This window comes from Tyto alba, unplaced genomic scaffold, assembly GCF_018691265.1.
Source record: "Tyto alba isolate M040663 unplaced genomic scaffold, T.alba_DEE_v4.0 Super-Scaffold_1000006, whole genome shotgun sequence".
In the NCBI taxonomy this organism is placed as follows: Eukaryota; Metazoa; Chordata; class Aves; order Strigiformes; family Tytonidae; genus Tyto; species Tyto alba.
The window spans coordinates 7,346,359-7,368,653 of NW_024881272.1; the positions used below are offsets into that span (position 1 = coordinate 7,346,359).

The 22,295-nt window shown below is 52.5% G+C and overlaps 2 protein-coding genes across 2 annotated transcripts in view; both read left to right on the forward strand.

Moving 5' to 3' along the window:
* The window catches only part of GORAB (golgin, RAB6 interacting), a 32,196-nt gene extending 29,669 nt beyond the window's left edge, over positions 1 to 2,527 (forward strand). Inside the window, exon 5 of the mRNA XM_042784967.1 lies at positions 2,423 to 2,527. Within this exon, the coding sequence (XP_042640901.1) occupies positions 2,423 to 2,441 (19 nt within the window). The 3' untranslated portion in view covers positions 2,442 to 2,527. The remainder of the gene's footprint in view (positions 1 to 2,422) is intronic.
* A 2,489-nt stretch (positions 2,528 to 5,016) lies between these two features.
* Positions 5,017 to 22,295, forward strand: part of PRRX1 (paired related homeobox 1) — a 43,373-nt gene continuing 26,094 nt past the window's right edge. Inside the window, exon 1 of the mRNA XM_032998541.2 lies at positions 5,017 to 5,601. Coding sequence (XP_032854432.2) covers positions 5,361 to 5,601 — 241 coding nt within the window. The 5' untranslated portion in view covers positions 5,017 to 5,360. The remainder of the gene's footprint in view (positions 5,602 to 22,295) is intronic.

Genomic DNA, 22,295 nt, shown 5'->3' on the forward strand with positions numbered 1-22,295 from the left:
AAGAAACCCTGATGTTGAGTTTACAGCTTGAAATGACTATAGACTACCTGATCCCCACAGATCTAATAACGGACTTCTATGTGGGGAAGAAAGGAAGAAAAGAGGGAGATTTGGCCCAAGTGTATAGCAGGAGTTTGTGCAGGAGAGGTCTGGCTCCAGACTTGAATGTGTGCATAGATACCCAAACGCTCACACACATGTAAGGTGATACACCTATATGCACACACATGTTCCTACAGGTGCTGTCTGCCTCCAGTTCAGTGTAGTTCTCATCCAGCCCTGGGCAGAGCAAGTGCAAAGAGGCTTGAGACCAGGCATTTCAGCGAGTCAGCATGGCAGAGCAATGGGAGGAAAACTTTCCAGGGCGAAAGAGTTCTGGTTTGGCTCCCCAGCACCTGGGCATCAGCAACAAGACTCCAGCAGTGGGGATACCGCTGGGCTGGGCAAGGGATGGGACAGAAGTGGCCAACAGCAGAGAGATGCTCTTATTTGATGCCTCTCATCAGCTTGCCCCTAAGGAGCTGTGGCTGATGTTTTGGGGTGCAAAGGGATGGAGGTCTATCTCTGAGCACTCCCTCTTCAAAGTAGATGCTGCTATGGCCCTAGGAGAGGAACAAGCATTCATGGCCCCTGAATCACCTACCTAAACCGCCCACATCCCATCAAGGTTCTCAAGAGAGCAGTGCTGGAGCGTACCCAGCATGTCTTAGAATAGCTGAGCACCTTGCACAGTTAAGGCCAAGAAGCGCAGAATGGTAATAAATTGTGTGTGCATTTTGGTTAGGTTTCCTAAAAGCACACGCTTGTGCAATGGTACTGGCTGTTAGCTCCTCCTTCTCCCTGCTGCCCTCCTGCAATAGTGTTTTTAAACTGCTAGGACGAAACAAATCTGGCAGATCAAAAATAGGGCTCTAAGACATTACATGCTGATAAGTTTAATGAAAATAAGGTAGGAAAGAAAGACCCAAACTACTTCCCCTCACTGGGCAAAATGCTTCACCTGAGTGCCATGACATTATTAGCTGAGGATCCACACCTGTGTGTCAGAGCTTCCACAGGCTCTTCTGCCTGTTTTGGTTTTTTTTAAACTCAGGTAGAAGAGAAGATATTTAGGGCACCTGAGAGAAAGCGTGTAGTGCAGGTTGGGAAAAGCATGTGATGTGGTGGTAGGTGCAGAAGGACTGAATGTGGGAGCAGAGTAGAGCAGTGGGAGGCTTGGTGTCTTCCTGCATCCTGCTAATACCAACTACAAGGTGTGTGAGCTGCCTTGGGGATGTTGCTGCTGCCTAGCTGCTCGTCTGCTCTGAGTATTTCTTGTTGGCTGCAAGGCCCTTGAGAAAGTTGTCAGCTCCTGTTTGTTGTACCTTGTTGCACCAAGACCGCAGTGCTAGGAAGTCCCTGTTCAGAGAGATGCAGAAGTGAGGGGAATGTTTCTGAGGGCTTATAGCATACTTGGGTAGCCCATGTATTGGAGCTGGGAACCACAGGAGCTGCTAGTGCTGAGTTTCATGGGAAATTTCAGTACTGGAGCAAATACTCAATTCAGGGGCTTTCTCACTGACACTGCAGACTGAGCTTGTAATTTTCCAAGAGAAAAGAAAGCAGAAGCAAATGTGCTGGTCATCTGCAGAGGTGCAGATCTTTGGTATTCCCCTTCTTGATATGCAACTGGGGGAGGGAGAATGGGAGAGTTTGTGGTTTCTGCCTCACCTTTTCTGAGCATCAGATATGGTCACAGTGTAGGAGATAAGTTTTGGGGCAGGGCTCTAGCTGGTGAGTCTCTTTGGTGTCCTTCAAAATGGTAACCACTTTTGGGAGCAGGAAAGACCAAACTGGGGTCTGGCTGCTGTCTGCAGTGTGAGATTTGGCCTTTCAGTTGTGGGTGCTTTACCTAGCAGATTTCTGGCTGTTTCAGGACCTTTGGGCTTTTTTTCTTTCCTGCCCTGGCAGGAGAGGCCCAGAGGTCCCTGCCTTGCTGGGAGTGTGAGCAGGAGGCATTTGCTTGGTGGACAGCCTGGGAAGGTGGAGGAGCAGGGCTGTAAGCAGCTGCCAGACAGGCGCATGTTGGAGAAGAAGGATGGGCTGGGAGGATGGTGGGAAATGGGAGCTACCTGTCCAGCTTGACACCAGGACAGTGGTGAGGTGGAGAATAGATGTTTAACTGACTACTAGATGGCCTGTGGGATGTTGAAATGATATGTTCATTTGCTGTCAGGGGCCGTGTGTGGCATGGGAGTCCTTCCCAGCCTCGGGGTCATGGGAGCTCAGGTATCCTGTCACCTCTGCTTTAGGTTTGATGCTGAGGACAAGCTGCCTTTGCATCAGTTTTCCCATCTGAAACGGGGGGAAGTGTGTTGAGATCTCTGGATTACAGCAGGCCATGGTGTGGCTCATTCCCGTCCTATGGCTATTGATTCTGCAGAAGCTGCTGGAGGCTCTAGGGTGAGTGTGTGGGCTGGCTGTTAGATGCTCACACAGGAAGAAACTGATGCATCCAGGATGGGTGGCAAGTGCCCCGTCCTCTTCTGCCTGCACAGCTGGTGCCTGGAGGGGGAGAAGATGAACACCAGAAGGCAAGACCCTTGAGCATTCAGGTAAGGTGATAATATCTGCCTGTACTCTAACCTAAAGTTTTCTGAAACTTTGAATCAAGTTAAAGAAAACAGCTAACGAAGGGATGTTTCATGCTTGTCCTGCTAAAGATGGTCCTATTTCTCTTTTAGTGGCAAGCTGAGAACTGCAGCTACATAGGGCCCCCGGGACCCTTTTGCTTGCTCACCCAGGAGCTCAGAGAGCATGTCCTCCATCTCCTCCCTCTACTCATCTTTCTGATTCTTTCTTTTCTGTTTGTCTTTTGCTCATGATGTTTCTGTGCCACTTAGTCCATCGCTTTCTTCTCATGTGACTGACTTCCTTCACGTGGCAAGGTCCCTTCACCCATGCCACCCATTCCCTCAAGCTGCCCTGCACTCTGGGGAGAACCCATGGCTCACTTCAGGGTAAAGCCACAGTAGCTGGTCTTGGAGCTGGGCCCCTTTATTGCCTTGCAGGCGAGACTCTCCCTTTGTAGCAGATCCACACATGCTGATGTGGTCACCCACAGCACCAACATGCTTTCACCCACCATCTTTCCGGGGCATCTGCTGGTACTGGGCTGCATTCCCAAACTCTGAGGCTGGGAGAGAAGGTTCTCTGAAGGTTGCCCTTAAGCATTGGGAGATCCAAGAAGAAATATTTCTTACCAGGTATATCAGTGAGGGTATTGGTGAAAGTGGCACAGGGAGCTCTTCTTCTAGTTTCTGTACCTACTGCTGTCACCCCCATGGCAGAGGTTGCCAGGGGCTAAGAGCAGACCCTACTGCCAGGGGAAAGGGATGTTTATGGCTGGGACTCGGCAGCACCCACTCAGCAAAGCCAGGGCAGTTGCAACATCCATTTGAAGGAGACGAGGGAGAAAGAGGGTGGAAACCAGCTCACCAAGAAAGAAGGCAGCCAAATCTATCTGGGAAAGGTGGAGAAAATGGTGTTTCATGTGCTGGGCAGCCCAGAGGGGTACGTACAGATAAACCATTCTTCAGAGCGTGGAAGTGCATACACCCACCCCTCCCTGCTGTGCCTAAACCTGGAGACCTTGAGAGCAAGGGTACGAGATGTCAGCATACAAAAACCAGCCCGACACAGCCTCACACGCCCATGAGAACACACAGCTCCTGCCCCATCCAGCGTGTGGACATCACGCAGAAATTCTCCCTCGCATGCAGAAAAAGGGCCATGCCACTGTGTGTGCCATAAGGCACACACCACTGTGTATGTAGATGTACACACTGTGTTTTGGGTGTATACACACCCACACACTTCTGCATACACACTCAACCTTGCCCCACTGCTTTTCCTGGCCTTTCCAGCCTGTGCCCACCAGCTTTGCTCGCCCCCAAGCCGGGGACAGCAGAGCCCCACAGCCCTGCCATGCTCATTTGGGTCTTTGAGACTGCAAAGGGTAAACTGGGACCCGAGGGGGGGGCCTGAAAGCAAACTAATGATGAAAATGTCTCCTCCATGCCTGTGCCTTAATTAAATGCATGGAGAGGCTCGGGGAAGCACATCTGTTTTCAATCTGGAGCCCTTTGATGGCATCAAATGTTCTTTCCCCAGATCAGGGGGGATGGAAATTCTGGGCTGGCTGTGGCAGCTCGGAGCCCAGGCTCCAGCCACCGGGACGCAGCGGCCTTTCCTGGCCCGCGGGACCCTGTCCCTGGCCGCCAGCCCTGGGGCCCGTCTGTGGTGACCGAGGGGCTGGGGGCACCTCCCTGCACCTCTACCTGTCCTTGGTCACAGGGGCCAGGCCAAACTGCTGGGACCTCTTTGCTTGCTAGCCTGAGGAGCTCTGAGTGCGTCCTCCTCCTCTTGTCTTTTTCTCTTTGCTGTTTCTCTTTTTGGCCTTTCCTCCCCCCTCCTTTCTCTTCTGCTCTTTTTGCTTTGCTCTCCTTTTGGTCCATCTTCTCTCTCTTAGTTCTCTGTTGCACTTTTTCTTCCCCTTTCGGTATTTTTTCCTCTTCCTTTCCTCTCTCCCGTTCACGCTTTCTCTTCCCTTTCTCTTTGTCACCTTTTCATCTGCATTTCTCATTTTCACTATTTCTCTCCATCTGCCCCGGGAGACTACCCTCCCCTCCGGGTGACAAGAGATGGGGAACCCTACCCCGCCTCCCTATATCCCCTTAATGCCCCTCTCACCCCCTAACCGGGGGCTCCCCCAGCCACCCCCCACCAGGAGCTAATGAGCGTGGCGGGGCCGGCGCTACCCACTCCCGTCCCGGTTTTGGGCGGGGGGGGGGGGGTGGGGTACGGACCGCTCCGGTGCCACGTCCCGGCGGGGCCCCGCGGGCCGCCCTCCCCCGGGTGCCCGGCGCGGCCGGAGCGCCGCGGAGCCGCCCCCGCCGTTTGAAGTGGGGAGGGGAGGGGAGGGGAGGGCAGGGGCGGAGGGAGGGAGGGAGGGAGGGAGGGAGGGGAGAGCCGCCGGCAGCGGAGGCGGAGGGACGGGGCGCACCCGCCCCAGCGGCCCCACAGCCACCCTGCGCCTCCCGGCCGGCGGCAGCTCCCCGCGCCCCGAGCCGCCTCTCCCCTCCGGCATGTTTTAAGCCCGGCCCTACCCTCTCCCCTTCGGGCTTCCCCTCCCGCCGCCGTCGGGTCCCGTCCCGGTGTGTGTTTCCCCCCCCCCCCTCCCCCTCCCCTCTTCCCCTCCCCTCCCCCCCCCCCTTTCTTTCGGTCCTTGCGCATCCCTCCTCGAAGGGCCGGCGGCTGGGGGGGAGCGGGGGCGGTGGGCGCCCGGGGGGGGCGAGGGCAGAAAAGCCCCGTTCGGCACCATGGCGTCCAGCTATGCCCACGCTATGGAGAGGCAGGCCTTGCTGCCCGCCCGCCTCGACGGCCCCGCCGGCCTGGACAATTTACAAGCCAAGAAGAACTTCTCCGTGAGTCACCTGCTGGACCTGGAGGAGGCGGGCGACATGGTGGCCGCCCAGGCGGACGAGGGCGGCGGAGAGCCCGGCCGGAGCTTGTTGGAGTCCCCTGGGCTGACCAGCGGCAGCGACACCCCGCAGCAGGATAGTAAGTGAGGGGGCACCCCCCACCTCCACCCCACACCCCCCCCCAAACACCCACCCCACCTTTCCATCCCTCCCCGGGGCGAGGGGCCGCTCCACGCGTCCCGAGCGGCCGGGGCAGCCGCGGCGGCCGGTGCCGTGCCCCGAGGGGGCTCCCGTGGGGAAGCGGCCGCCGGCTCGTCCCGCTCGACCCAGCCGACCTTCCCCGCCGTGCCCCGGGGGGGTGGTGGCGGGGGAGCCTGCGTCCCTCATGCCCTCGGAGGCGCCGTGCGAAAACGCTTGTTTTCCCCTCTAACCGCGTCCCGGGAAAGGCGAGCTGCCCTTCGCCGCGCTGCGCCGCCTGCCTTCGGGGGAGCCGGGCTGGAGGGCTGAGCCCCCTTTTCCCATCGCCTGCCGCGGGGTGAGGGGGGTGGGGGCTGAGCACGGGGCTCCGGTGGACGGGGAGAGAGGCGCGGCGGGTAGCTGAGCTGCCCTCCGTCTGTCCGTCCGTCCGTCCCGTCGGAGCTGTGGCCGGCGCCGTGGTTTGCGGGGACACCGGGAAACTGCTCGGGGATCGGGCGATTTAATTGTCCGACGACCTGCCCCGGAGCATCGCGGTTCGCAAACAGCCCGAGGGTGCGTGCGGGGCTGCAGAGCGGAGCCCCCGGTCCCCTCCTCCCCGAGCCCCGTGGCGGGCCCGATCCGGGCCGGGCAGGGCGCAGGGCTGCCCCCGGACAGCCCGTCCCTCGCTCGGGAGCGCAAGGAGCTGCGAAGCAGCAGCCCAGCGGCTGGAGGGCAGCGGGGACGGGCGCCGGCTTGCGCGGCATTTTCCAAGCGCCGCTTGGTATTTTCCAAGCACAGCGCTGTCAGCAAGGGCGAGCCGCGGCGGTGGGGTGGGTGTGCAGGGCCAACAACCCCCCCTTATACTCCCTCTGCGTTGTGTTTTAAAAAATAAAATATATATATATGTATATATATAGCCCCCGCCCGTAGGGACCAGCCGGGATTTTCGTTGTGGGTAAGGGCTGGCTGCAGCCGTCCCCGCCGTGTCTCCCGTGGGGTGGGCAGGGGCCGCGGCTGTGGACACGGCCTCGCTTCCCAGGGAGCCCCCCATCCCGGTCCGGGGGGCTGCCCTGCGGCTGCCGGCGAAAGGCGAAAAATAAAACCAAAAAAAAATAAAAACAACGAAAAGCGAGCGAAAATTGCAATTGCAATTTTCGTTCTCTTTCCGTTTTGTTTTTTTTTGGTGTTTTGTTTTGTATTTTTTTTTTTTTTCCGCCGGGAGCCGCCTCCGACCCTCTTTTCCCCGCGGATCCGACGTGGCTTTCTTGATATCCCGAAGGAAAGCGGGTTGGGGAAGGGGGGGAGCTTTCCAAAAAAGCAGCCGCTGCTTACACTACCACCCGTGGGATCCCCGAGGAAGACGTTTCCCCGGGCGGGGAGGCAGCACCCCGGGGCGGGTTTATCACGGGAGCGCGGCTCCCTGCCCGACCGGGGACCGGGGCCGGGCACGGCTGGCGCACCCACCGCCGCTGCGAGATTGCTTTCAAAAATTACCCTTGCCAGGACCCGGAAAAACGCAATTTCAGACCCTAAAGGTGTATATTTTAGCGGGGAAGGCAGTGATTGCTGCACTCCCGATTCAGCTCCCTGTGCCGCAGCACCGCAGCCGAAGTCCCGGAGATACTAACCAAGTTACATAGACAACTTTTTTTTTTTTTTTTTTTTTCTTCCCCGATCTGTTTTCCCCCCGCTCCGCTTTCATTTATCACATTTTATTTGGACCCGATTTACTCCTGATGCTGCCCTTTGCCAGCTGCTGAGATCTCTGGAGCTAGCTTGGTCAGCCTGGAAAAGAGGGGCTGTGTTTCCCTGCTCCCCACCCTGCCTTCAGAAGTTCTCTGAATGTTTTAATGCTGTTGGGGTGAATTAGAAAGTCAGCAAAAAAATAAATACTAGAGATAAATTCTTCCTGCTTTGTTGGGCAGAGCTGTCACCTGGGCTTTCTGGCTCTTTCACCGATGTGTTTAGCAGATCCTGAGTCCCCATGCCTCAGTTTCCCCACTGATTGCGTGTGCTTCGCAAAGTGTTTTCCAGTCCATGCAGGAAGAGGACTGTTCTGGAGCTAGGCAGTGCTGCAGAGGTATGAGATTTTCTTGGTGAAAAATGAGAGCTGGTTCAGTGGAAAAGCTAACACAGGGATCGGTTATTCTCCATGTTACTGAGGGAGAAAGGGTAAAAGCCATTTGGAGAAACTGTGGAATGCCTCAAGAATACTAAAAATGTTCTTCCAACCTGGAGGAAAGTTAGCTAGTCTGTCACTGATTTCTGTCCCAAACTGAAGTGAAAAGCCAAATTATTGGAGCTATTTGTGTAATCCAAATTTACGGGAAAAGGTTTGACACAGAAATGACAAAAGCTTTTATTTGGACATTTGAGAGTGAAGGGACTGTTTTACCACTAGTTAATTTGAAAGGGGTTCAGGAGAAAAAGTTCCTCCTGTTAAAAAGAAAAAAATCCAACATCCCTGGGAGTATCTCTGATTGTAATATTTACAGGGAGAACTGTCAGCGTGTTGAGGAGCTGATTTTTCAGTGGTGCTGCGAAGCTGTCACTCCCATAGACTTTAGTTCAATTTGTAGCTCTGAAAACCATACCCTAAAAGCTGATAACAATTTGCAGCCAGCCTCCCCGCCTCTGCCGCTTAGCCTGGAAGACTTTGCAATCTGAGTTCCTCTTCGTTGCAAAACCACCTGTTAAGATACAACCAACTCTTGCTTTGGTAGCAGGGCTTTCGCTAACGCCGACTAAAACTGGGATGAAAATGCAGAGGGGACCCCCTGAGCACCCCAGCAAAGGCAGTTGGCTCCTATTGCTCCCGTGCCCTTTGGTGGTGGCAGAAACTTGTCATTGGCCTGTGGGTTCCCAGACCTTGTGGCTCTGAGCAGGGTTAATTCTCCAAATCCAGAGCTGGTAAGCCATTAGATTTTTTTTTTTTTTTTTTTAAGATGGCATTTTTGACCTCTGGTTTATTTGGTTGGTTGTTTTGAGTCTTGGTGTTGATGGCTCGTAAAATGGTGCGGAGAAAGCATGAGCAGCAAAAGAAAAATTGTTATGCTTGGATTTCTTTTGTGAGGAATGAATAAACCCTGTCCAGTACGTGCACAAGTTAGGCGTATTGGAGTTATTACTGTCCTTTAATTTCTCTTCAAGTATAAAAGTAATGGCAGGCTGGGGGCTGCGCTCTGCTCCCCGGCTGGCAAATTACATCGGGCTGTCAGGGCAGGTTTGCGATTAAAGCTGGGGCGCAGGCTGCCTGTGGCCCCCCACGACTTCTGTCTCGGCAGGAGTCGGGACCCCTCAGCGCTGCTGCCCCATCCCAGGGCAGCAGAAGCCCCGCCGGGGCGGCCGGGAAGGGCTGAGTTTCCTTGCTCAGGCTGGGTCAAGCAAAGCATCTGTGCCGGCTTCAGCCCGCCCTGCTCGGGCAGCGGGTGGAGAGCACGAGGAAGGGCTTTTTCACCTGGCACGTTGTTCGGTGATGGATCTTGTTGGCGCAGGATTTTGCGGAGATCAGAAATAAGAAGTGGTTTCAAGAAAGGACAAGGCAGATGCAGGGCGGGCTGAGGATGGCTCTTCACTGCAGCGGTGTGCGGAGGCAGCGGCCGGCTCGGGGAGCCGTGGGGCTCAGAGACTGGAGGATGAGCTGGGGCAGAGATCGCTCCATTGCTGCCTGGGCTTACACCCTCCAACTCTGTCGTAACTGCAAGTCTGAGACAGGACCCAGAGCTGTAGGACCTTTGGTCTGCTCCCACACAGCTTTAATTGCCTTTTTTTAATCGGAACAAGTAAGGTTGCTGTGGGAATAAAAGGGTGTATGTAAATATTGAATTGTTTCTATTTTTTTAAATTTTTCTCACTGATCCTGAGCTTGTCTGCGGTGTTGCGCCTCCCCACCCTTCACAAAAAAAAAAAAAAAAACATACGCCTTCTTAAAAAGAGGTGTAAAAGCTCTGCCGCTGCTTTGAAATGTGAAAAGCAATTCAGTGGGCTGCTGAGTTCCTTGGAGGGTGAACCTGAGAAGGAAGCACCAGGAACAACTGCAGAGTTTTCTTTGCAAACCTCTGCTTTATCTTGAACTACTAAGTGGCTCTTTTGTTAGTAAAACACAGCCCTTATTCCCAGAAGATGCTGAGACTGTAGAGCGGGGATGTACGAAGAATAGAAAGTGGGGTAAAAATTCCAGGGTAAATTGATTAAATCTAGCAGTTATTTTCTTCCTCTCTTGTCCCAGATAGTTGATGGGCCACGGGAGGGTCTGCAGGAGGCCGCTGGCTGCTGATGTCCACAGGTTGCACACGGGTGAGCGAGGGAAACCGGCCGGTGCCTTTGACCCCGCAGGCAGCTGTGAGCATCCTTACAAGGTGCTGCCAAGAAAGACTTTCCAGAACCAATCCTTCTCTTCCAGCAGCTGATGTGGAGAAATGGAGGATCAGATCAATAATATTTCTAAGGCACTTGTTGTTTAGGTTATCTGCGTGAAAAATACAACAGCTTGCTTTTTCTTGCGGGAGTAGTCTTTATGCTTGCCAGTTGTACCGCGCGTCTCCTCAAGGCTTCATGCAGGAAGAGTGAACGATGTTCACTTAGGTAAAGGTTGAGTAACAGAGATAACTAACACAGAGCAGTCGTTAGAAGTTTGATTAACTTCCTTGCATTTATGTTCCTTGGGCATATCTATTTAATTTCACTCTTTGGCTGGCTGGTGCATGGTTATTCCGGCGAGTATCTCACAGCGTTGGATATTTTTCTTACATTGCTGAATCTTACAGTTTGAAGTGGAAAACCAGTTTTGTGTTTTTCACATAAATTTCCAGAGCTTCTGGACGCGAACAAAAGATGGAAATGCAACTCTGTCACAAACCTGGAGTCTTAAAAAAAATAAAGGCACCAAAAAGCAAACAAAACCGGACAAGATACTGTTATTAACAAAGAAAAGAGCCACCATGTGAATTTGAAGAAGGGAGCTGGCTCCCTTTGCAAGTGCTGGCCATGCTGTTCTCCTTTTGATGGGCGAAACTAGACTTTTATTTGTTTGTGAATTTCACTTTTTTTGATCATAATCAGTTTTGCTTCCTGGTTCTCATGGTCTCATAATTTGCTGATGGTATTTGTGTTTTCAATCCATCCGCACAAAGCTTCCAACTTTTTAATTTGAAAAAGATTTTTGCTGAAGGTTTTTACTTCCCCCCCTTAATGTAATGAAAACATTTCCATGAAAATTAGATTTTGAAATCTCTCATAAAACTTAAAGGTTTGGTCTAAACTGCTAGAACAGTTTTAATGAACATCAGCTTTCTGTCATCTGTACCGAGTTTCCACTACTAGCCAGTCTATTTTCCATCTTTTTGATGATGTATAAAGCAGTGATCGCATGGGAAAATATTATCTCAGGGTTAATTTGTGCAGCCCTTACTCACACGAGTCATTGCATGCAATTCAATGGACTGCTTATATGGATGCCAATTGATGAGTATTAGCTTCTAAAGACTTGACCAGCAGCCTTGAGTCATGCAAAAAACTTTTTTTTTTTTTTTTTTCAGGCCAGTGGAATATTTCTGCACAGGCACGAAGCAATTTTGCTTTCTGCATTTAGGGGCACGATCCTTTTGCCTTTCGGCAGAGGTGCAACATGCATCAAAATATGTGATGTTAGGAAGCCTGGAAGGAAAGAGCAAGAGCATGGACAGAGTATAAGCAAGAAGGGCTGGGAGAGTTGAGTGATTGACAAGGCAGTCACGGAATTACAGGACCGTAATTCCTTCGAGAATATTTTTTTTTGCCCCCCAGTAACGGAGTTTGTTCCCTTGGTTTTTGACATCACCAGAATAGCTTGATGGGATTATAGGTGTTTATTCCTGGTTGCAAGTTGTTTATGATATATTTAATCGGTTTTGAAACCCATATTAAGTAGCCCTGAGGGAGCTGTGCTCCTGCTGGGCCTCCGTTGCATAATGAAGTACATCATGAGTATTTACCAAGTGTCACAATATTCCAGACTTGGGCCTCTGTTTCTGGGGAGGATGATTCACTGCATTGCCGGTTCCCCGCCCTACTCGCCTTTCCTAAAGGAGGCTTGGATTTTGGGGCGGATTGTGGAGAAGCGAAGTGGGAATCATCGCAGCCTGGCTGGCGGAGCTGTTGTCCAAGGCTCTGATCTGACTTTCTGTTTGAACTGTGCTCGCGGCTTTACACGCAGGGCACAGAAAGGTTTCAGCTTGCTCTCGGGTAGTGGAGCACAGAGCCTAGGTTTTTAGCCTGGTTGCCCCAAGAAAAAAATATATTGAATGGTCGCTGCACGCGGGAGATACCTTCTGAACCCACCAGCTGCTCTGGTGGGAGAGCAGACAGCTCAAAGGGGTGTGAGGTCTCGGGGTTTTGTGGCAGTTCGGTGGGATGTGGAGAAGGGTGCTAGCAGTGCCTCCCCCTGAGGGGGAGATGCAGCATAAATTCAACCTCTTACTAGCCACTGGAGAGTCTCTGTGGAGACTCTGTTACAGACTGTGTCAGTGGAAGCTCACATATGCACAGACACGCATGCCAACGGCACAGGGCTGTAGGAATTTTCCCCTCGTCACCCTGCGTTGTGACCGCGGCACTCTTAGAGCCGGGGGTCCAAGGGTCCTCCAGGGCAGTCCTGCAGTTCTCACTCCTAGATTTTCTGGCCCTGCTCACGTTTGTCAATCCTGCTTTGGTCTGTAAATGCTTATGTATGATCCGTACCCAACCTGCCGTTTCATTTCCTGTGCTCTTTCTGCTGGATGCGGCCGGTCTCTACCACGCAGCCCTGGAAGATGCTGTGGGGTGGGGTGGGAGCTCAGCAGAGGTGCACAACGTGTCTGCTGGGACTATGGTGGCATAACTGTGAGAGAAGTTTCTTTCAGACAAGAACATCTGGAGGGTGCTGGGTGGAAGGGAGCAGTGGTGCCGAAGCTGAGGGCCACCTCCTGCAATGGAAAACCTGGCATCTGCAAGGATGAGTCTGCAAAGGCCAAAAAGCTGGGAAGAGAGGCCTGACAAGCAAGCCAGTGAGCCTCTGTTTCAGCTTACGTAGCTTTCTGGGCTGCTCTCTCACCTCCAGAGGCCGAGGAAAGGTTACGCCAGTGTTTAAAGCACCGTCCCAGACAGTCTGGATTTGTTGTGCCCGTATGAAGTGAACATTTGCCTTGGTGTGGCAGCCCGGGACATCCTGGTGCCTTGTGTTCCTGGAAGGGAAGGTTAGAAGAGAGGTGAGGGGAGCCAGCTGTGCTGTTAACAAGTCACTACATCCTATTGCAGCATCCAGTTGATATTCCACCCAATTTTTCCCCCATTTCTGGCTAGAGAAATTTTCCTACAGGAGAAACTGCAGCCAGTCAGTGAGACTGCTGGGCAGGGCAAATGTCCAAAGAGCCGCTCAGTATCTGGCTAGGACCCTCTCCACGTCTTGATGTGCTGCTCAGGCAACAAAACTGCTTTTGCACTGAGAACTGGAATTCATCAGGAGACTGGGGACATTGCTTCCCGCTCTGAGCCCACCGACAGATGAACTTCTCCTGTGGCCTCCTTGACCAAAGTCAGACCAAAGTTACCCGTGGCCCCGTGCGTCTAGGGCAAGACAAAATTGCCAGCAGCAGTTGCTGAGTGGGCAGGCTTGGAGAAGGAAAATGGCATCCAGCTCTGAAAGGGACCAGCGGTCCCAGGGGCACTGGGAACAAAGTGGGGTGTCTAGGGGTGATGGAACAGGGTGGGTGGCTGCAGAAGGCAGCATCCAAGTAGCTTCCAGCCCTCTCTTGTACCCAGTGTAGGTGCTGGACCAGTCAAGATGGAGTAGGTTTTGAACTCATGGGGACCTTTTAGTATTCTGCTGTTTGCCCTCGGTTTGGTTGTGTTTGTGGCTGCTCAGTGAGTGGTGGGTGAGTTGGGCTGAGCTGCAGCCGGTGTGCTGGCGAAGCTGTGAAGACCTTGTCAGTGCTTCTGGAAATCATCCTGTGTTTTGGAAGCATCACTAATACGACCCACATTTGAAAAAAAAAAAAAAAAAAAAGTCGTGCTTGCAGCTTTCAAAGAGCCGTCACTTCTCCGTGTCAGCTCAGCAGTGTCAGGGCTCTGTGGGGATGGATTCGACTTTAATACGGAAAAGTGCCTGAGCCGTAACAGTGAAAACAGAGTGTTAATGCTCTGGGCCTGGTGCTGCAGAAAGGGCTGCCCTTGCCGGTGGCTCTGCAGGCAGCTCCTGTCCCCATGAAATCTGGGCTGGTTTCCCATAAAGCTTTACAGAGCTCTCCCCACTGTGTGGGTTGAAATGCCGGTAACACTTCATACCCATTATCCTTCTGTGTCCTGCACAGCATTGCATTTCCCTTTGGATGGAAGGTGCAGAACAGACGTTTGTGAATCCAGCACCGCGTTCCTGCTTGGGATGGGTGGCTCCCATGCTGAGCAGTGCTGGAGGAAGCTGGTGACAAGTCCGTGTGTCTTTCCTGAGCGTGTTTGCTCCCATTTGGCCCTGGGAAGGCTGTCTCTAGACATGAGCTGGTAGTGCAGCCTGTCCGGTCTTGAGCGCTTGAGGCTGTCAGAGCAAAAGTCTTGGTGATTTTGCAGTGAGAGAGAGAAAAAAAGCCTTCAGGACCAGTCCACAGGCAAGCTCTGCATCCTGCTGCCTTCAGTCTGAATGCTGACAGGAGTCCGTACCTCTCTGTGGGTCAGGGATGGGGAGCCAAGGTGGTGGTGGTGGAAATACAGGTCTGGATTTTATGCACACACACACAGGAGGCAGCCTGCTGGGGAGGACATTTGCCTGCTCTATGTGTCCCCCAGGCCACTCCACTTGGGGGTACCCCAGGGCAGGGTTTGTAGGGTGCAGTGTTCATTGGTGTTGGGAGCAGCCTACCCAGAAAAGGCTTGCACCCCAAATCTAAACTGAAACAGTAGGGCTGGGTTTTTTCCTCCAAACATCAGTTGAGATGGCCCAGTAGGATGACCCGGCCTGTCTTTCATTGCTCCAAAATGCCTTTGTGCCTTGGCCACAGAGTCTTGAGGTCTTTTTTTTTTTTTTTTTTCCTGTATACTTGCTGCCATAACTTGACCAAGTTCACCTCACTGTGCCTCAGTTTTCCTACCCATATAACTGGGTACAATCCTGGCCCCTGATTCGGGGCTTTGAAATCTGCTGGGTGTGCGTTATATATGAGTTTGGCTTTAAGAGCGATTCAGGAAGATTCTCCTCCCCCTGTATGGCCCCCAGCAAATTGCTTATTCATCTGCCTCTGTCTCTGGAATCGACCACCTTCTGTGTTAATTAACTGATTAGCATTGAGGAGATCCCCTTCCATGAACTGGAGCAACTTCCAGCAAGTTTGTTCCTGCAGGGAACCCACCTTCTGCTCAGGTGCACCTGAGTGCACCCCGTGCCCTTGGGGCGAGTTGTGTTTGTTGCGTGAACCCGTCCATGGAGTGAAACAGTTTTCAGTGGCAGATTTTTGCATGTGGACTCGGATCCCCTGAACATCTTGAGATGCTCGGGCTTTCCACAAACCCAAAGGATGCAAAGAGCGGCACGTGCCGGTCAGCTGGAAGGTCCCCGGAGCATTTGGCGGCAGGCAGTGAAATTCCCAGCAGCTGGTTGGGACAGTCGTGCTCTTTTTCTTGGCTATAGCCTGGTCTTGAAGGTTTGGCCAAAAAGATCTTTACTTACAGTTTGTTTCATTTGGAGAACTGCTGATACGTCTCATGGAAACTAGGGGAATTGCTCTGGAATAACTGTGAGATATTGCTTGTTTGTGATTTGTTTTTCATTCTTTCTCCTTAAAAAAAAAATAAATCAGCTAATCAGTAAAAAGAAACAATCACCTGTGATTTAGGAGAGGGATCTCTCATTGTAAATAATAAATTAGTGTCAGGAGACCAGGCAGACAGAATGGTTGATGAATATCCTGCAGGCTGAAAGTTGTTTATCAAGCCTGTTTGAAGACTTATGACTAACAAGCTCATTTACAGAGTTTGGAGTCTGTTCATGAACCGTTCTCCAGCTGGGAGGATGTGGGAATCATCAGAAAATGTATTCACAAGTTACTCGATCATTTAAAAAAAAACCCGATCAAACAAACAAAGACTGGTTTTTGGAAGGGAACTGTAAATTCCTCCTCCTCCCTGCCCCGCACTGGGTTTTCTGAGGCATTCCCCTTAGGAAAATGAGGGGCCCGGAGAAGAATGAAGAACCCCACATCACTCGCTAATGACCTATTTTGGTGCTAACCTTCCTCTGAATGCCCCGCCACCAGCCAAGCCCTCCAGCTGTGGGAGAGCTGGTCCCCCACGGGATGTGCTCTGCTCTGCGAGGTCCAGTCACGGGCGCCCGATGGGATGGATCCGTCTCGTCAGCACCAGTGATTCCCAGTGGGGAGACTGGGCTTGCTGGGGGAAGTGGCTGCTCTGCCTCCTCTGATGAGCTTACAGAGCAGATCTCCCCCATGTCCCAGCCCAGTGCGTTCCTGCACAGTGCCCTGTAAAGGAGGGAGGCACAGGAGCCACTGGTGCCAACCTACCGTCTGTAAGGGGGGATAAATTCGGCATAAGGCGCCTGTGGTGGAGAGCTGTGGCTCCATGCCCTTTGCAAATCTGCTTGCCTGGCCTTGAACCAACTCTCCTGCTCAATGCAAAACGCCGCATCTTTATGAGGAGAGGCAGATGTTTTTCACCCCCAGCGTCTCCTGTAGTTCTGCCTCATTTGTGGAGCGTCCTCTCGCTGTGCTCAGCTGTGGAGGTGGCTCCAGGTGGGCTCCGTTTGGACAAGCTGCGTGTCAAGGAAAATGCAAACTGGGTCAAAAAAAGGTCCAGAGAAGAAGAGCAGTAAGAAGAGCTCCAGCATTCAGTTTAGGAGGAAAGAAGAGGTGCTAGGGTATAAACTGATCTCCAAGCCCACCTACTTCTGTTGCAGCAAGGAAAGGGTGAGGCAGTAGGGAAATCCTCCTAGATCTAGTGAGGGTAGGGACACCCTGGAAGAGGAGGTGTGAGGATGTTGTGGACACCCCAGGCACAGATTTGATGGAGACAAACATGTAAAGGAATAAACGGCATAGAGGTGGCCCTACCTTGGGAAGGGAGTAAGAGGGGTCTTTTGGACACCCTTTCCTCAAGTTTCAGTGACTGCGTGACCGTAGTGGGAACGTGCTTGTGTGCTTAACCCTGTGTTTCGTCTGTCCTGGCCAGCGCAGTGGTGCTCACTCCAATGTTCCCCCTCTTTCCAAGCAGGTTGCTGTGCTGGGTTCAATTGGGACGCCTGTGGGACAAGAGGGACTCAGCCCGCCGAGGGAAAGCGTGTGGATGGGGAAGGGACACGCTCACTGGGGGTGGTTTCCTAGATGTGCCTTTTGGCTTGGGCACTGTGGGCTGAAAGTAGCTGGTGTGGTGGAAAAGACAAACTTGTATGTGAATAGCATGAAAACCACTCCAGAAAGTTGCCCTTCATCAATCTGCGAATCTGCGAATGCTGTGTGCTCCTCCGGCCGGAGATGGTCTGTGTCTGGAGGAGGTTACAGCGAACAAGTGAAGAGGACGCCTTGCTCTCAGAGGGTTGAAGCACTCTGTGCAGAGCTGGGTACCGAATCCTGATTTTCTTGCCAGAGGTGATGCCGGGCTCCCCGTTCCCCCAGCCCCTCTCGTTACACACACGGAGCTGCCCTCCAGGCTGCCTCGGAAGGGCTTTGCTCTCTGCTGTGCTTCCCTGGTCTCTCAAGCGGGAGCGCTTTTGCTCGTGTGACGTATTGCTGTCCCTCTCAGGCCGTGTAATGCTGAGAGTCATTCCAGACGCTTGTGATGGATCTGAATCCCCGTTTCCAGGACTCTCTAGGAAGAGGTCTTTCCCCCGCCTTGATCCATCAGAGAAAGGTAGAACAAGAGCCAGTGGCTGGGAGCAAAAGCCAGACGTGCATTCAAAGGAGGTAAAAACATGCATTTTTTTTTTTTTTTATCTGTGAGGTGCTATGTAATCACTAGAAATAACTCTGAAGGAGAGCGTTGGCTTCTCCATCCATGAATGCCTGGAAGCCCTTTTGGAAGAGCTGCTTTTGTCAGCCGTGAGTTATTGGTCTCGCTCGCGGGGTAACTGGGTGAAACGCCGTGGCTGGGTCTCGCACAGAAACCGGCAAACTGAAGAGCTCGGCTCTGGCCCCGGGACGGGTGGATGTGCTGCAGCATTCCTGTGCAATTTGATGTCAGGGATATTCCTGCCAGGAAATTGGATCACAGGACCAGATGGAGAACACAGATCCACTCGGTGCAAGTCTGTTTACGGGTTTGAATCGAAACATAGCGAGAAACAAAAGAAAGCGATGTCCTCATCTCTGATCGTAACTCAGGCCCTTATGCGAACCAGCTGCCACGCTCATTTATAGGACAATCCTGTCTTCGAAATCCCGCTGTTAGGAATAGCAGATAGGAAAGCCTCTGCAGAGCTACTAAGGGCGAACATCAGACACAGAAATGGCCCAACTTGCTCTTGTATTTCGGGACCTCTTCTGAGTTTACAGTGGCTCTGAAGAAAGGAGGTTGTTGCATGAGATTTCTGGTATTTCTGGCCGGGTTGGGAGCTTGTGTGAACGTTGTGTCTCTTGTAATCGCAACCCTGTCGGCTTTGGGTAAAATGAGGAAAACAGGGAGAGCTGCAAATCTAATCAATGGTGGGAAGGGGGATAAATGTGCTTGGCATCCTCTTGGGACAGAGGGGCTCCAAATCGGTAGGCTGGGCTCCCTGAGAAGGTCAGAGATGGCTGTGCAGGGCTGGCACGGAGGAAAGGGGGAAAAGGGTTTGTAGGGCCGTGACGATCAGGCTCATCATCCACCGCCTTGCATTTGCACTGCGTTTTGCGCTCGCTTGTCGCCAGCCAGGGAGGAGCCCGCTAAGGTAAACCAGGAGTGGCCAGGTTGCTGCAGAAAGGCGGCTCCCCCAGGGGTGTTTGTAGCACAAACCCCTTGTGGCAGGTCCTCTGTTCCACCACCGAGCCCGTGGGGATGGGAGCCTTTCTCCACCCTGGCATTTCCCAGCACTGATGCTCAGTGCTTATGGCCACGTGCTCATGGATACGCTGTTGGCCGAAGAGGATGGAGGCGTGGAGGTTTCCAAATGTGCTTCGTTCCTAAAAGGGATGTGAAGTAAAAAAATGTGCTGAGAAAGGGTTTGGCAAATGGTTTGGTTTGGAGGAATTACATTTTCTTTCAGTATGATTAATAATGGGGATGGGGGGAAAAGATCAAAATAATCAAACTCCTCTTAAAACTTTGCTGGGCTGAGCCATGTTCAAAACTCTGTCTGGGTGTGAAAAGTCAGAAGGTCTCTGAATTTGTCCCAGATTGACTCCAGGCAGGATTCAGGCTTCTGAAAAAATCTGGACGCTTCCATGAGTACGTTAAACCTCCCCCTGGCAGAGCTGTGGCCGTGGTTGCGGGGCGTTTGGCATCACTACATGGTGCTCAGGTGCACCTCCTCATACTTCACAGCCGAGCTGGGGACTGGGGAAGTCCTGTCTGCGCTGCAGAGTGTCTCTGGAGACCACCATCATCTTCACCCAGGTCCTTCTTCTTAAAGCGTGGCTACCCACTGCTGTGATCACGAGGTACCACAAGGCACGGGTGTCAGTGGGGTCACCCTAAACTGACTGTGACGTGGCTGTTCATCCTGCTTGAGGGCAGCCTGTCTGTAAAGAAAAAAAATCCTTGCACACTCAGTCTGCAAGAAAAAGGCAGGTACCTCCTGGGGGAAATGCCCACCCTGACCCAAGCTGGTCCTGTTGTTTGAGAGTTGAGAGGATGCTCAACCCACCAGGATCAAAGATGTTGTCATTAGCTAATAGCAGAAGCTGCTTGGGAAGAAGTACTAGACTTTCCTGTAACAATGTCGACAGTCACAATGGCCAAAGAGAAGGGTGCCTTCCTACCGAAAAATGTAGCCAAGCACTTCTTGGGTGAATTGCTTCTACACTGAGAAATGCAGATTCTGTTCAACTGCAGCAGGCAGGAAATTTTTGTCGGTTCCAGCTGGAGGGGGGGAACCTCCTCCAAATTAAAGCAGTTATGCAGAAAGCAGATGCCTTGGGTAAATACTTTGATTCTGTTTTTCATTTAAAAGCAGCATTTATGTTGGGCAGGGGGGAGAATTTATAAGCCTCAAAATGGAAAGAAACTTTTTTTTTTTTTTTCCTTTTGGACTCCTGAATTTTTAGACTTTTAGAAGTCCTGTTAGAGGTCAGCTTCAACCAGGCTTTTAGAGAGCTGAAGCCCATCAGTTGCTGCCAGTGCCCCGTGTTCGGGGGCGATGCTGGGGGAGGATTTGGGGAGATGCGGAGGGGCTTTTCTGTTATTTTGGTGCCATCTACTGGTCCGAGCCCACAGAAAGGTCCGTGGCAGCGGGAAGGGGAGGGAAACACCGGTGGGTGGGGTGGTGTGGCCGGGGTCCCTCAGGAGTGTGGGCTGCTCAGCCTCCCTGCACAGGGCGCGCAGATGCGGTCAGTGCTGCACTCCCCATCGCCTCGATCTCCACTTTCTCCTGGTTTAATGGTTAAAAAAGCTGGCGTGGTCAAACCGAAACCTGGGGCTCAGGCTTGCCCGGTCTGAGCCGTGAGCTCTTCTAGCTCTGGCCTCGCCAAGGAAGGCGAGGGTGTGTGATGTGAAGGAGGCAGCCGTTGGCGATGATGCTCCTGCCGCTGTGCACCTCCAGGTTGGGATGTCCATGGAGCAATCAGGGCTGAGCTCTGCTGGGATTTCCCTTTGCTTTGGTAGAGCAGTGAAGTGCTCTGCTCTGGGTTCTCGGGTGTCTTGTAAGAGCTTGGACTTGCCCAGCTGCTTGGGTCATTTGCCGCCGGCATTAATAACGCCTTTTTCCATTTACTGAACTGCTGGGTTTTCAAGAAAATTGTAGGAGCTGAATTATCTTCTCAGCTCTTGTTCAAATTGTGGTCAAAATTGGCCAACGACTCAAAAGCTGCCAGGGGGATCAGAGGCAAAGAGCATGTCGCATTGTAAGCGATTTTTCCGGAAAGCCAGCTGAAACCAGCTGGGGAAGCTGGGCTGCCCTTTTGGAAGACACCTCGAAGAGGTGCTGTGCCCAGAGCACCCCATCTGAGGACACCGGCTCCTCTCTGGGTGCTCGGCCCCCAGGGGAGGCAGGTGCCAGCCTTGGGCTGCCCCACAGCTTCTCCTCCGTCGCTGCCTCCCTCCTGCCACACGTTGCACGTTGGCTTTGCTCTCCCCATGGCTGGGCCAGCCCCACGTAGCGTGTCCCTGGGGAGAGGATGTGCTCTCTGTTGTGGCTGCTTCAAAGGGCCGAGGCTTCAGCTTGCTTTGCTCCAACGTGGCAAGCCACGCTCTGAGCAAGACACAGCCTGCCTTGAACACAGCTGGCACAGGGAGCAAGGAGGAGGGAAAGCCAGGAGAGGGGAAGAAATCTTCAATGGGGTTTTCCAACAACCTTTCGCACTTTTTTTATTTTACAGTTTAAAGGCAAGACCCACAGCAGGAGACCTAATAGTTCAGGAGCAGCATCTCTGCCATGCAAATGTACTCTCTGCTGTAGCAAAAACACAGGAGGTATTACCCCTTTGATTACTGTCAGTATTTCAAGCCTTGAAATTTCCCAGGCTCATTTTCTCAAATGATTTGAGAGAGAAGTCAAAGCCCTTTCTGTGTGAAAACTGGAGGCATGAGGAGTTTTTGGACACAGGCTGTACCTGAAAGCTGGAAAGGCTGATGCTGAGGTGCTGGGGACTGCCAGGTAGGAGAGGAGCTGCCCTGGCAGTTGCAGGGATTCAGTGCTGTTTTGGGGCAGCCTGGCTTGTTTCAGCCAGTGCTGGTGGAGCTACGGGGCAGATGTGTGGTTAGGGTGGATGTGGGCACCCGTCTCTCTGGACGTGGCTCTGGGTGAGTGCAGCAGCAGGTCTCCCAAGGCAGGCAGCGAGGATGGGACTGTTGACTGGGGCCATAGGCTGTCGGGTAACCAGGGAAAGATACAACCTGTACCCAGAGGTGAGGAGTTCTAGTATTTTATTACCTCTGTGCCCGTGTGATAGATCCGATAAAACTGCCAGAGCAACTGCAAAACAAGTGCCTGGGCAACAGAAGCGGTTTGTGGGAGAAACCTGCACGTCGTATCGCAGCCCGGGCTCAGCAGGCAAGAGGACTTGAAGTCATCTGTGCGTAAATGGTAATCATCGGGAGTGCTTTTACCTCCCCTGTTCGTGTAAGGCAAGATCAGAATGCTGTTAGACAGAATGAAATGTAATACTTGTTTTAGTAACTCATCCATCCTTCATCGGGGATGAGGGGATGAATTCTACAGCTTAAAAGGAGCTTTTCATCTCCAGCTCCTGCAATGCTGGGAACAGATTTGATTGAAATATTACTTGGGTTTATTTTTATATGAAGACTTGAATTTTTCTTCCTCTTGCTTTTGATTCAGTAAGGTGTCGGTGTTCATCAGGGGCACTTAAACTATCAGCACAGCAAAAGCAGTGTCTCGTCTGGGAACAGTCCCTGTGTCCACTGTGAATTCGGCAGGCGCTCGCTCAGGAGTGAGTCCGCAGCAGCAGGTGACATGCAGTTTGATACGCATCTTTCCGTCGGATGTTGGGAAATAAGACATGATTCCAGTGCAGTCATTTGATGATGTCTCCCCATGTGTTTCTGTGTAGG